At 33.8% G+C, this 15,843-nt stretch overlaps 1 protein-coding gene across 28 annotated transcripts in view; it reads right to left on the bottom strand.

The window, feature by feature from the left end:
• The window catches only part of BAZ2B (bromodomain adjacent to zinc finger domain 2B), a 385,223-nt gene that overhangs the window by 101,678 nt on the left and 267,702 nt on the right, over window positions 1–15,843 (bottom strand). For 21 of the 28 annotated variants that reach the window (XM_067741804.1, XM_067741805.1, XM_067741777.1 and 18 more), the window contains 5 exons: window positions 13,817–14,005; window positions 9,274–9,441; window positions 8,138–8,331; window positions 1,825–2,028; window positions 1,112–1,507 (listed from right to left, as the gene is read on the bottom strand). In XM_067741804.1, the coding sequence (XP_067597905.1) occupies window positions 1,112–1,507; window positions 1,825–2,028; window positions 8,138–8,331; window positions 9,274–9,441; window positions 13,817–14,005 (1,151 nt within the window). The remainder of the gene's footprint in view (window positions 1–1,111; window positions 1,508–1,824; window positions 2,029–8,137; window positions 8,332–9,273; window positions 9,442–13,816; window positions 14,006–15,843) is intronic. The other 7 variants (XM_067741789.1, XM_067741793.1, XM_067741798.1 and 4 more) reach the window with 3 other exon arrangements.

Raw genomic sequence — 15,843 nt, 5'->3', positions numbered from 1 at the left:
CACTTAGTCTTGAGAACTACTCATTTAGATTCTCAAAAGAGCCTGATTTGCTCAAGTCATTTTTCTTTGAACTTGTTCTGAAATTCTTCACTGTAAAATAAAAGTCAGTGGACAAGGACATTGCAACTTTTTTGAGAAAGAAAGGCAGCATACCACAGTGATTAAGAACAAGGATTCTAGTACCACACTGCCTAGGTTTGAATTCTAGCTCCATCACCAACTAGCAGTGTGATCTTGGGAGAGTTATGTAAGTCTTATGAATCTCAATTTGATCATCTGAAAATGGACATAATATTATTAGTGGCACTTACAGATGTTAGTATCCAATGAGTAAATGCATGTTCAGCACTTAAAACAATGAATGGCTGGCAAAACAGTTAAGTGCTCTACAGGTCTTTTCCAATGATTAGGATGCCTACTGATAATTTGTATAACCAAAAGACAGGAGACTGTGTTCAAAAATAATATTTTTTCTCTAGTCTGGGTGAGTTCTAGAATAAAAAGCACTGGTTATTTAATTACTAGAATTCTTCTGGACATATGACTGTAGACTATATAATATTATAATATAAAACTAACAGCAAGAAAATAAAGATGAAAAAAATTCTCTGATGAGAGTGGTTCTGGTGTTTATAGAAGTAACGTTACGAAAAATATTTTGTATTTTGTATAATTAATTAAGAATGGTAAAGGAAAAGCATTCTTTATAAAGGATTTTTATACTTAAAATTGACAAATTATAGGACTACAGAGGTAAATGACTCAAGAGTTCATTTCTTTAAAAAAGAATATACTAATATTAGAAAAAAAAGGACATTGATTTTAAACAAAAGTAATTGTAAAGTATGTCCAATACAAACATATTTCTCCCCTTACTGCTAAATCATTAAACCTGGGGAAAAATGACAAGACTGTGTTTCCAAAAATACATTCAACAGATGTGTATGTAAATATAAAATCAGAGAAATTTAGTTTTCTGATGTGCATATTCTATTCCTGGTGACTAAGAAAGTATAACAATAAGAGTAGAATTCAGTTTAAACTTGTATAAGACTATATAAAAGCTGTTTTTATAATAGTAAAATTCTTCTATAAATAATTTTTAACTCACCCGTTTGGAACGCAATTCACTGGTCAAAGGACTAGATTCTTCAGAGGTATTTTTATTCCCTGCTTTAAGTACATCAGGAGAAGGAACTATGAGTTTCATGTAAATTTCCTTTTTGGCTTGATTTACCAAAGATAAAGGTTTCACATTGGACACCAATCCCGTAGACTGTATTACACTTGTGTGTTTGTTCACAGATTCCTCCTTTGCCTGAGAGCTTTGGAAAATAAATGGAAGCTGCTGTGACAAAACCTGAGGCTGCTTCTGCTGGGATTGGAATGATGAGTGAGTCTGGGACTCAGACACAAGAGGTAATGGCTGGTGTATTCTTTTTTCCTGGGCTTTTTCAGTTGCTTTCTGTCCTTCTGCTTTTGGGTCTGAAACACCATGTAATAGCACCTGTAAATACAAATTAAAAGGCAACTTCTTAACGTCTATTAAAACAAAGAGCATCAAGGAGTAAAACATGGAGGAAAAAAAGGGTACTTAAAAAAGTGTTCCTAATGACTTACAATAGATATATAAAACTCACTAAAAAATACACAAAATGTTCCTTTAAAAATGCTTCACCACCTCCTTTTTTTTCTTATGCAAAAGGAAGAACTAAAGGCAATGATTAACTTTAAACTTTATAGACTTTGAGAGTTAAGATAAGACAGTTAATTCCTAAATTTGAATAATGTGTAGATATTGCCTATGAAATGATTTGTACCTACCTGGTTGTTACTTTTATGTTGTGCTTCACTCTCTGAATCAGAATCATCATCTTCACTTTCTTCAATACTTTGATCTTCTTCTTCTTCATCTTCCTCTAGATCATCTGAATCACTACTACTAATGCCTTCACTTGATGTGTCTGATGATGTGCCTGAATCACTATCACTGTTGCTAGAACTTTCCATAGCTTTCTTCCTTGGTTTCTGGATAAAGACAAGATTTTTAAAAAGACTTCTATTTTTGGAGAAAATTCAAGTTTCAGTAAGAGGTATGCTCTTTTAATTTTTTAATGATATTTTCAATCTCAAAACATTTTTCTAAAATGTCATTTTAGAAAAATGTAAAAAGTCACATGTTTTAAGGGTATTTATTCAACCAACTGATCAAATTAACTTATCTGACAGGAATTCTCCAGTAAAAAGTATAAACTCTGTCAATATGCTATACAGTATTCTGTATAGAATATTGAAAACATCAATATAGTGTGTATATATGTACATATGTATACATATATACACACTCATATGACTGCCATGCTTCAAAATGTAGGACAGATTAAAAAGAGCAATTTATGATAGGGTTACATACACTGATGTTCTACATTTAGCTTTTAGTCTTCTTTCTTTGTGCAAATAGTGAGTCAGTAGCCAAACACACCTTTTTAGGTGCTGGACTCCAGTGAAGTCTAAGATGAGCCTCTGCCTTCAAGAAACTTACATTCTAGTGGTGGTGGTGGTGGACTAGACAGAGAGTAATTTCAAAACAAATAATCCCATATAGTAAAAAGTACTGGAGAGAAGATAAAATAGGTAGAAAAAGGCTTAAGGGGCTGCTTTAATTAGGGTCAAGGAATTTAAGTTTTTTAATATTTCTGAATCAAAAAGATAGAAAAATATAAAGAAGGAGATTAATTTCTGGAACATTTAAAATCCTATAGGACAATGAAAATCCAAAGCTGGAAAGGGACATTTGGTCACATAAAAGGAAAGTTGTGTGTTTAAAGGACAGACAATGGTAGTGGATAAAAAGATGAAAAATAATGAGATGAATTATAACTAATAACTATATAACAATGAAAAAGTTAAAATTCTGCCAATAGGAAGACTATAAAGGAGGAATGTCAAAACGACAGAGCAACAAGATTGAGTACAATCCAAAGTTACTTAGGAACATTTCTATAGTGTTTGCTGGTAGATAAAATAGAGAACAAGATACAGAAAAATCAGCAATAAATTACAAAAGCAGCAAATTAGAAAAGTTATGGCCTTAATAGAAATACAGCCTTTCATAACTACTGGGTTTGGAGAATAAAAGACAGTAATACACCTCTACAACAGGATGCCAGGTTGAAGCCGTAGTTACAGATTGCAAACCTACACTCTTTCCTTTGTGTCTTCTAAAATTTGATTTAAATCATATAAAATACATGAGTGAGGAGAGTCACTCCTGTTATATTCTGTTTGCCATGGTACTGTGTTAACTGCTCCAAACTAGCAACTGTAATGCTTCCTCCACAGACACACCCTTCAATAAGCTAATATTTCCATCATTCCCTGAGCTACCTTCTTCCCTCACAGTAAAGCAGAAAGTGAATTGGAATAAAGGAAATCAAAGGATGAGAAAGACCAAAGTAGAGATTAAAGGGAAACAATAGTAACATAATAACATTAAGCCTATCATTTATTTGGCAGAGAAACCGCTCCTTCTTTGCAACCAAAATCTGCTGTTGAGTTTTCTAAGCATGTATAGCAAGACTATGAAAGTCATTTCATTTGACTATGAAAGTCAAATCCAAAGTTATCACTTTTGGATTTAGTAGAGGCTAAGTAAGGAAGGGAATGAGGGAGCTACCGTGATTTGGCAGAAAAAAATAAAACTCCTATTTCAATGTCCAAGTAATCTGTGTAGTTTTAATTTAAAGGCAGCATGACAGATGCGTCCTATACTCCCCAAGAGTGGGTCTAGAGATGCGGGTTCTAAAGCTTTAGGGAGCATAATATTCAGCACAGAAGTTGCTGCAACCAGCAGATTCCTGGGTCCCAATTCCAAACAGGCACAGGGATCTGTATGAAACAAGCCCTTAATGTGATTCTGGTGCAGGTGGTCTTTGCAGAGCATACTCTGACAGTGTGCAAAGGGTTTGTGTTTTATAAGGTAACAAATTTAGTACCCATGTTAAAAAAAAAAGTAGACATGAGTAGACATGTCCAAGTATTAGAGAAAAATGAATTTCAATATCACCAATTCCATCTCCTTGGTCCCTATTAACATGTGTGGGGGGTGAGGGTGGTCCTTTTGCCTGCTCACAATTAGGTAGTCTGTCTTTTTTCTGTCATTTATACATTTTAAAAATGAGTCTTCTTAGGTTCATAAAAAAATGATCAAAGGAGAGTTTATTAATAATAAACTCCATCCCCCAACCAACCTGGGAAAGCTTTTCAGAACCCTCTCCTTGAACTTTCATTTCACTGTATATTTCTTACATTCAATAGCAAAACAAATACATATTCAAGGCTATTATGTACCAGACACAGTTGCTCTAGTCTCTGGGGATACAAGGGTGTGATAAACAGACAGCAACTCTGCTCTCATGGGAACAGGGAGAAGAGCATCAACAAACAATATAAATAAGGGTTTTTCAGTGATAAATACCATGACTAAAACAGGATAATTGAGTAGACAGTGTGTGCTGGATGGACATTTAGATGTAGTTGTCAGGTAAGACTCTTCTGAGCTGAGACCTAAATGGAGAGCAAGAGCCAGTCATAGAAAGATAAAAGGGCCTTTCAAGACAGGGGAAACAGCAAAGGCAAAAGCCACGAGCTGGAAACAAGTTTGACATGTTCAAAGAATGGAAAAGGCAGCTAGACCTGCTACAGCACAGAAACCTGGGAGAGAACAGTAGGAAATAAGGCTGGATGGACTGGCAGGGGTGAGACCACACATGGTCTTATGGGCCATGGCAAGGATTTTATTCTTAGTGGGATAGGAAACTATTAGACAGAGTGATAACACAGGATGTTTTAAAATGATAAAAAATCACTTATGTTTTTAAAAGACTGTTACAGCTGCTGTGGTAACAAGAATTTGTATGGCAGCAGGAGTGGAACTTAACCTTGAATTGTCTTATTTTTTTTCTCAACAGGCTGTATGTTAGTATATTTTAGTTTGTGTTGACTTACTTTAATTGTTTAATTTAAAATACTTATTCTAAATATACATGTAGACTATGAGAGGGAACTGGACTTAATCAATGATTTTCAATGAGTACTACTGAGATAAGTAACCCTGCCTCCCAGGGGGGATTATCAAAATCAGCTGAAGAACATTTTTCAAACTACACATGAAAAGGGCTGATGAAGCAATTTTTTTTTTAAGTTTTTAAAACTGAAAAACATTGGGTAATAAAAGTATCGGATTTTCTTCTTCAGTTTCAACTCCCTTCATCTTCATTTAACAACCTACTAACGCAAATTCATTCCAGACCATGTATTATCCAAAGATACGCTTCTGAAATCTTAAGTTCTAGTATCCCTCACATTGATAGTCAATCTCTCTCTAGTGTTACTTCTATGTAGATGTAAATCAACACCCCTATGGTACCTGGAATTTCTTTATATCGTTAAAGAGGTACCTCTGCAAGTTTTTAATACCTGCTCCTGGAAATATTTTCTACTTTAACAGCACCAATTTTGTTTAGGAATGTCAATACTGATTCCTTACTAGAACTAAGGACACGATCTGTTTCAAATCTATTCCTCCAAAGTCTTGCCTTGTACCTTGTTACTAGATTTAGCACTACTTCTAAGAGGTAGGATAGTGTAAAGTTTAAAAACATGGACACTTAACTTTTAGAAATACATATAGATATAAATATATTCCATGATACTATGTCTACGACCTGCTTCAAAGTACCATGGGAGCAAGGAATGGGTGGTGTTTTCAGACAGCATCTGGTGTGCAGAGAAGCTAGAAGCAGTACAGAGACAGGCCTTTGGAGCTCGTACTAATGTGAATGCCCTTGAAACAAATCATAAGGGAAAAGAGTAAAGAGCAGTTGAAGAGGAACAGGTGGAGAGTATGACCCTAAAACCTGTGTCCCTGGAAGGAAACAACCAAGAGTCTTTTATCACATTTGCTCAAGTGCTCAGTGGGGTGGCTTGAAGAGGAAAGTAAATGTTTGTCTTGGGGCCTAAATAGAGTCCTGTCGAATTTTTGTGATGGCTATCATTAGGCTTTGAGGCTTCACCAGATGACCTTCCCCCAGACCCTCATATGTCTTGCTATGTGCTAGAAAACATTTATCTTCTGTTGAGAGGGAACTGAAAGATCTAGAGGAAGTATTTCTATAAAATATGCTGGGCAAAAGGGAAGAAACCTTTATTTGTTTAGCTGATCCTGGAAAATATATGGAGCTCAATGCTGTCTTGAGAAAGGACAAAGAAAAATTTGATAAAATAGTTCCTTGGGGTTAAAAATTGGAGCCTGGGAGGCATGTTGTTCAGATTTAAAGTTCAAATCAGCGCTATCTGAAATCAGTGACTACTCATACCTTGCTCTTGCTGTGGTGTGTCACAAGCTTTTCAATTCCCTTATTATTATAGCTGAGGTCATGGAGAAAGTGGTATTACAGTATCACAAACTTTTGACTCTCTTCCCCCAGAAAAATCAGGCCCTGAAAGTGGTTTTTATAAAATCTAGACGAAAAGACATTGCTCTAGTTATTATCTTTGTTTCCGAAATGTTTGCAGTTGATGCGAAGGCTTTAACTCAGAATAAACCAAGACTTCTCTCTCAAGAAGAAATTCCCAATGGGAGCAGACCAAATTCACCGATACAGATGCACTTACTAGAAATTCTGGATATAATGTGGTAGTTCCTGTAGCTGGAGGTATCTCAGCTTACTTGGTTGGATGAATGAAATCTGGACACAGTGGTGAACTATACTTAGTAAAGTTGAAATGTCACAGCTTCCCTGGCATGACGTGGAAGAGGAAATCCAAAGGCTCAGAGTGACCAGAATATTGGAGTGAATTTACCGTGTGCAATCTGCACACCCACCCTACTCCTGATACTGCTTCTACGGCAGACAAGGTCTAGTCAGGAGGCAGAAACCACACGATCAGTTTGAACAGCGAAATTTTATCATAAGGAAGCAACAACTAGTAACAGAACATGAACTACTAAGAGGGAAAGAGACCTGTGAAGAATACCGGAATAGCCGATGTAGGGAAGAGCCACTTCCTGTATGGCTGAGGTAGAGTACTAAAATAAACTCGGAAGAGGGTCTTTCTTCTCCAACCCCTCATTCACCCAAGGCTGAACTTCAGACTTTGTTGGAAAGGATGTGGCTGTTGCCCACTGGATGGCAGAGAAGCTCACTGAGGTATCACAGATCAAGGCTGGTACACAGGAGACACCACCTGCTGGAGTGCCAGAAAAACTTGCTGGGAATCTGCTATCAGGGGTGACAGTAAAGTTAGCTAGAAAGCCAACCACTGGCATCCCAGAAAAACTCACTAATAAGCTGCCTGCTGGGATGTCAGTGACACTCACTAGACAGTATACAGTACTGGGTCTCCTGAACACAACTGGCAGAGTAGCCGCCAGCTGGTGAGGAAGCCACCCACTGGCAGCCACAGCATAAGACCAAGAAGAAAACACTTGAACCAGGAACAGAAGCATTTTCCTCTTCCAGTGTGTCTCTAGGACCCTCTAATGACAAGGTCTAACATAGTGCCAACTGGCAAAGGAGAAAAGGAGAATTCAGCTGGGGTTATGATGAAATATAATTGGCCATGAGATGGTAACTGTTGAAACTGAATAATGGATACACAGGATTATTATGCTATTCTGTCTTCTGTGTATATTTGAAATTTTCCATAATGAAAGTTTTTTTGTTTTTGTTTTCCTAAAGCATGGGCTCTGGAGTCAACCTGCCTGACTTTGAATCCTGACCACTTAATGGCCAACTATTTGGGGGCTCTTTTTCCCAGTTTATAATAATAGTACCTACCTCAGTAGGGGTATAAGGAGGATTGAAATAGATACTATATGCAAAGCAATTACAGCAGAACTGGCCTGTGTTAAGTTCTCAATAAATCTTATCTATGACTACTATTTGTATTATTTATACTGGTGCTGACAGTTTTAATTTTTTAGATGCATAATACTAAAACCACCCCGCAAAAATGAATATCTATAAAAATAGGAGTTGATAATTCATAAAAAGTTATTCCATAGATTCAGGTGGTTTGATCTTTAGAATACTTATATCGATCTGTTATATTTGTGCCTCAAAGAACAACTTACCTTATCTTTGATTTTGTCAGCTCTAGCATCCAAAGGCTGGGTTTTGTTTGGTTCCTGACTACACTTTCGATTTCCTCCACCTGAGCTTATACTTTTAGTTTGTCCCACAGAACTTGAAGCAGTAGTGGATAGTACAGATGTGTTGATACTAGATACAGACGACGTATTGTTTCCATTTATTGACCCATTTACACCTTGAAAGTAAAAATAAATATATTTATGCAAGAGAATGTTATTCAGCCATAAAAAGGAATGAAGTAATGACATATGCCACAATGTGGATGACTCTTGAAAACATTAAGCTAAGTGAAAGAAGTCAGACACAAATTATGATTCCATCTATATGAGATATTCACAACAGGTAAATCTATAGAGATAGAGTGCAAGCTAGTGGTTGCCAGGGACTGGGAGAGGGAATAATAGAGAGAAACTGGTTAACGGGGATGAAGTTTCCTTTCGGGGTGATGAAAATGTTTTGAAACTAGATAGAGGTGGTTGTTGTACAACACTATGAATGCATTACATGTCGCTGAATTGTTCAGTTTAAATTGGTTAATTTTACATTTATGTGAATTTCACTTCAATTAAAAAATTTTTAGAAAGATAATTAAATGCGAGTATTCCCCCTTTCGGAGCAAACTCCCCAAACACTTACTTAAGTGAAAAGAAAGGTAATAAAAAACATCTAAAATGCTATTATAATTTGCAAATGTATTCTAACAACAGTTATCAACTATGAAATATTAATGACAATTTAAAAGAAAAAGGCATACTAACATATTAGTTTTAATTAATTTAATGCTTAATTACAGAAAAAGTAATATATTTTATTGAGTGAACGTGAAGGAGGTAATGAGATACAGAGGAAAAAGCAGTGGAGTCTGGAGTTAGAAAACCTGGGTTAAATTCTGCTATGCAATGTCAACATGTAAACAGTGCTTCCTTGAATAACTTATTTAACCTTAGCTGCAAAATGACAATGCTTCCAATCTCAAAGAGTTATTATAAGGATTAAGCAAGACAATGTGAAAGTGTCTAGCACAATGCCCCATAATTGTTACTAAATGTGAACCCTATTAAAAATAGGTATTGAAATGGAGGATTTGTAGTACTTCACTTAAAGTTAACATGGATACCTTTTTCAGGACCATTTCGATTACTTTTTCCCGAAGCCCTCGAATGGAATGAAGAAGAATCATGATTCTGGGCTGGAGGAGCAAACAGTGGTGGAATTCCCAGTAATGGTGGAAAGAAGGTTGCCCCTGCACGCGTATGAACATCTGTTGTTCGCCACCATTCTGCACCTCAAAGTCAAACATCAAACAAGCAAAAATATTTGAATTAACTTTCTAGCTAATTTAACAGTGCTTTTTATATTTTATTCCTGAAAAAAAAATTCAAATTTCATCTTGGAACAGAATTGCTGAATTACACATAGTTCTGATCATCTTTCTAATTATAAGACAGCTGATTAGAAGTTATACACTCATTATTCTGCTCATTAAGACAGTATCCAAGGATCTTCACTTAGCAGCTTCCTTGAGTTCAAATTTATGAAGAACAAAAGTAGTCTATGGTTTTAAAAATAAAATGGGAAACTTGGTATATTAAAGAACTGTGACTCTTTGATGACTTACATCATAATTTTTCTAAATTAGTAAAGAAACAATATTTAAGACTATTTTAATCTACTTTAAAACCTTAGAATTTAAGGTTACCATCTACAACCTATGTTAAGAATTTCCTTAAATTACATACAATATAAAGCTGGCTTTGATAAATCAGGTGGTTTAAATAATAATACAAAGACCACTGTAATCCAGCATATCTCAAATGCATTTTTGGAAGAAAACATCCTATACTCAAAACAATAGAGATAGCAAAATCAGTAAGCCTTTTTATTTTGGGGGGGTGGTGTCTAAGCAATGAAAAGTGCTTCAAAGAAGATTTTTAAAACAAGTTAAGTCACATTAAAATATAAAAGATTTATAGTTTCTCCCCTTAAAGTTAATGAAGAAAGCCTGAATTTTATTTATACTTCCTCTCATAAATTACAGATAACAATGTTTTATCAATGTAAAATGACTAAATGGTAGAAAATCATCAAATGCAATTTAGATATTCAAACAGTGGCTTTTAGTTAAAACTTTTAGAAAAGGAGAGAAGATAAATTTTATAGAATACATTATTTAGGGAAGGGTGAAGATTAAGAAGAAATTTGAAATAACCCAATGGACAGTCTTGTATTGCCCCATGTAAAATCTCGGAAAGAATATTTTCCAATTGGCTAACCAGCTAGATTACCAAATCAGTTATTACCTTTCAGGCTAATCTTCCAAGAGATATAGGTTACTTTTCATTGACTTGATAACCACGAAAAAATTAGAGGAAAACCCCCAATAATATAGTATGGGAAAAATTCAATATTGTCAGTGTACTGTATTATATGATCTTTAAAGCTTTTCTAGGAATATCTCTTTATTAAAAATAGGATGTTAAGTGATGTGCACCTTCATTAGCTAAAGACAAAAGTTTAGCTTAATAAAAAGTGAAATGTTCATGGTAACTGACATTCTGAAAGGTCTAAAAAACAGTATAAGCAGAAAACTGCAAAAGCTATTCTTCTGCACTGCAGGAAGGCACTGCTAGTGAAATGACACCAATGTATATTCAGCAGTGGCTGAATGATGGGAACTGAACCAAGAATAACTATACAAAACCATAAATCATTTATCTACTGTTTAGATGAAAGAACTGTATGTAGATAGGAAGAAAAACTATGTATTTGGGGCTTGTATTAGCACAGCTGGAATCTGTTGTTATTTATAGGTTTGAAAACTAGGTCCTACATAGCTGATAAAAAAGGAAACTTCAGTTTCCTGAAATATTCATATTATTTAAAATAGAGTCTATAATTAAAGCATTACAGTTGAACGTTCAGACTTTGTAAACAACCCACAAATCGGTAAGGCAGTCAAAGGGTAATAAGACTCAAATATTTTAGACATAATCAAACTCAGAAACAACATAAAAATGTACTTAGAATGTCAATGGTAAATAAGCACACAATAGGGATTAGAAAAAAACACAACTGGAAAATGTGTACATTATAAATAAGGTGACACCATGAGGAAAAATACAAGTAAATAAGATCAATTAAATAAAAAGATGAAAAAGATAGCGCTTCTGATCACAAGCTTCATAAATGTCTAATAATTCATGGGAAATAACAGAATTTTTGACAAGTGATGAGCTTATTTCTCTTCCAAATTTAAGAAAATAAAAAAACAAAATTTAGTCACTCACAAACTAGCTTGTTGATAAAATGAAATATACAAAATAAGAATCACATAAACCAGCACATGATGAATTTCTAAATGTATTCAAGGGCAGTAACTGCATGGTAAAAACATTAATCATATTCAACTGAAAGATTCTAATATTTCAGAGGATATACTGAATCTCAATTTGAACATAGAAGACAGGAGAATTTAAAAATCTTTCAAACTTGATAGTCAGATACTTCATGAAAATTCACGGTAATATAAAAATATAATGATTAAAAACTGTAAATGTTTTAAAAGAACTTACCGTGAAATACTATTTCAATATAAAAAACTTTACTATACTAATATCCATTAAGTAATTTGCATGTGTTGATTTAGTCATCTGAAATGTAGACACATTTAGAAGTGGATAATATTTAAAAATAAACTATTTCTCATTTAAAATTCCTAGTAATTTCTTCCTGTGTGTCTTCATCTATTTAGTAGGTGATTTAAAATTTTTGGCATTTTGGTTACCCTTCTGAATAAAACTAATCATAGAAAATGTAAATTTAAGTTATACAAAACGTACAACTTAAACAAATGAGGCCTCTAAAACAAGGTATAGTCTCTGTTCACTTGGCAAAAAGTATGCTTATACAGGCATACTTTTACCACTAAAGACTCTGTCTTGTAATTGTCTGTTTATCTATCTCCTAAAAACTATAAGCAACATAACATATACTATGTTAGTATATTCCTCAGTGCTTGGCCTACTGCACAGAACACAGTAGATGCTCAAAGAACTTTGTATAAGAAATGAATGAGTGAATAGTTTATGTAGGCTAGGGAAGTTATCAGAATTTTTTTCTATACAGTGGAAGTATCAACATTATTGAAGTTGAGATGAGTAACTCTTTACACCTGTTAACCATGTTTTCAGTGCAAAAGATAATTGATTTTAATTATACAATAATTACATTGTGGTTTAGAAATGCTCAAAAGTAATTAATACTTTATATATCAAACTATATCAAATATAATAAACTATGATAAAACAATTTTAAAAATTTAAGATACTAGCAACTATCTATATTACTATTATCTATTTTAATTTTTTATTCAGCAATACTATATTTCAGCAAATACCTATTGAATACTCATCTTGCTAAGCAACCATGCTCAAAACTGACTGAAATAAATTCCTATTAGTATTTTTAAAGCAAATGTCAAGACTTAGTTTAAGACTTTGTTTTAACTTTCTAGCCACATTACTATCTCCTCTCTGAATTAAAGAAATAATATGACTCAAGAAATAGTACTTGAAATATATACTTAGCCAACTTTCCATTCTACATATATAATTCAAACAAGATACTTGTTTCCTTTTAAAGAAACACTCGACAAGAATAAAAACAATGATGGTTACCAATTACATACTAATTAGGTGTGCTAAACACTGCATTCAGCACTAAACATGGCTTATTGCCTTTAATCTTCACAAGAACCCTAAGAGGCAGATACTATCATTATTATTATTATTGTTATTCTCATTTTTCAGATGAGAAAACTGAGGCTGAGAGGTCGGATTACTTGTTCAATCAAGGTCACACAGCTAAAACGTAACAAAGCCAGATTTAAATTCAGATCTATTTGTCTCTGAATTATGCTCTAATTTTTAAACTACTTTCTATAACAGTAAATCATGCATCCTTAACTAAAATTTATTAAGGTAAAGTTAATCAGGAAACACATTAAAGTTTAGACTTTCAAAATAATATAACAAGAGAAATTACAGCATGTTTGTCTAAATTAAGCTTTAATTGGTGTCTTACTGAACTCCTGAATCCTCATAATCTTTAGAATTTGGGATAATTCTGGTCTTCCTGCCACACAAGTGGTGCAAATCTATGGTTGTTTTAATGAAATATGAAAAAAATAGAAATTTAAGAGCCAAGCTCATCTTACTTATAAATGCAGAGAAATGAGAACTCAAAATAAAAGTGTATTCATTATAAGAACTGGACTGCAGTTTTCCACTGTAAGTTAAATATTTTTTAAAAAAATCAAATAAAGCTGAGAATAATTAATCAAACTCTATACTTCCCATACATATACTTTTCTACTTCAATAAAAAGCATGAGAAAAACCTGGCCTAATTACTCACTTTTGTGGCAGATGCCTATTTTTCTAGCTTAACACTTGAATACCTAGTCAGTTGTGCTGCCACCTAGCACACAGAGTGTTTTATTTTTTTGCACAGGATAAAAAGGACTGAGTTAATTCTTGCACAAGAGCTTTAATATACCAGGCATAATACTATTCTTTTTGTTCAAGTTAATTATCAAACTACTGCTTGAACATTTTCAAGCTTTCCTCCTTTCCTTGAACACTGTTTGTAACAGATGTTTACCTGGAAAAGACGCTAGTTGGGGATGTGCAGCTAAGGCTGTGGGTGTACCAAGTGTCCCCAAACCACCAAATTCTGAATGCCCTGAGCTGGCTGAATGCAGACCAAAGACTGGGTGGCTGACCACTGGGAAGGCACTCGACACTGTGGACAGGTTAAACAGGTGATCCCCAGCTGCTCTGAATAAATGTCCTGGGAGGGAAAAAAACACACTTAAAGTTGTACTAGAAAAAACAGATGAGATTTATCTGATTTCAGCGTTCATAGTGGGTTAAAATTTATAATAGTTTATCTATTAAATTTTTATTATACCTTTTTTCTTTTGCATTTCTGTTCTTCAAACCCTGCAGAATGTTTCTAGAAACATGAAAGTACTCTAAAAATAATTAAAACGAATGGTATAACCTTATTTACTTTGAATTTTGAGATTTGAGAATGACGCTTTAAGTACAAAACTTTCACTAATTGTAAAGTTTGACCTGCCAAAGTGAGGCAAACTTTCTGCTAATACATGTACATTAATATTTTATCAAAATTTTTTACTCATAAGAAGGAAGATAAAAACATCTAGTTAATACGAAGTTGAAAATCAATAAAATAAATCCAGAATCTGTCACCAATTCATTACTCAAACTGTCATACACTCTAGGCAAAGAGTTCCTAGTTTCCATGTGCCAGAATTGAAGCTATGTTCTCCATCGAACATCTTTTAAGTGAGGAGAGTTGATACCAAAAATGGATTATATTCTAGCCTGATAAGGCAATGTATACGACAGCATAAAGATTTAATAAATAAACTTACTAATTTATTTCTAAATGCATCCGAGGGTGGTTATCAATATAAAAATCATTTTTAAACATTGTGATAGAAAGTTGATATTCAATCCAAATGTGTAGTTTTTCAATCTCTACGTTTACTCTAAAGAGAATCTAGTACTAAGTGTCATAACCCCAAGTTGCAGTGTTATACCATCAAAAACACAACTTATTTTTCATAGTTTGTAGGGATTTGGCAGAAGATTTGTTAATACTTGGAAATCTTCCTTTTACTTCCGGGAAATAATTAAGTTTCCCTGGCTTGATACTGTGAAAACAGAATATCAAAAACCCACACTCCAGGCTATCTTAAGAATTTACTGCATGAAAGCTATTGCGCTCTGTGTTAAAATAAACATAAGGCTTCTTTATTATCCTGTTTATATCAGACCTGACTATGCACTACAATATAGTTTCAATACAATATGTTTAAAGTAAATTAAAAAATACAACTTAAAAATAAGTATATTTTTGTTATCATTTAGTTATCAACAAAATCCCTCCTCTTTGCTTTTTTATTCGCTGAAAACTAAGAGGAAGTCATCAAAGAGGTCACAGTGTACTCTCATTGACTAATATAATCCCTATATTCTTTACTGAAATAACACTATATTTTTCATTGAAGTGGTAACATTTAAATAGATTGTATCAAGTATATCTTACATTAGCCTACAAGGTAAAAAGTTCTGATTGAGGGTTGAGGTCCCACTATAACAAAGCAATAAGTAGATCTCATAGGGAAGATCCTCAAAGTGCCTTTACAAGGAAGGCTCACAAAGAAACTGAGGGAGGAGAACAAGGGAAGGATACAAACTTGAGTATATTTTCTAAGTCAGCCAATCTTAGTTTTTGTTCATCAAAGCCTAAACAGAAAATCTGTGAATTTGGTACTTTTGTGTAACCAGAATTCTAGACTGCAATTAGCACTGAAGTTAATGTAGCAGTGACTTAATACAAAAAGTTTTGTGAGGTAAGCTCAAAACTACACAAACTATTATAAAAATTCAGAACACATTAAAATTATAAAGGGTCAGAAACTGATAGAAATAGTTGCTAGTAAGCAGCATTCTTAGATGTATAGTTAAAACATTAATTTTCTAACTGTGAAGAAATAAATGAGCTTAAACCTTGGAGTCTCATGAACAGAAAACATGAGTAATACCTGAATGAAGTTGTCACTCTTGCAGCAATAATTAAGAATCGATCTTACACAA

Source organism: Pseudorca crassidens, chromosome 6 (genome assembly GCF_039906515.1).
Source record: "Pseudorca crassidens isolate mPseCra1 chromosome 6, mPseCra1.hap1, whole genome shotgun sequence".
In the NCBI taxonomy this organism is placed as follows: domain Eukaryota; kingdom Metazoa; phylum Chordata; class Mammalia; order Artiodactyla; family Delphinidae; genus Pseudorca; species Pseudorca crassidens.
The sequence above is the reverse complement of the archived record's forward strand: the minus strand, read 5'-3'. Positions and strand labels throughout refer to the sequence as shown.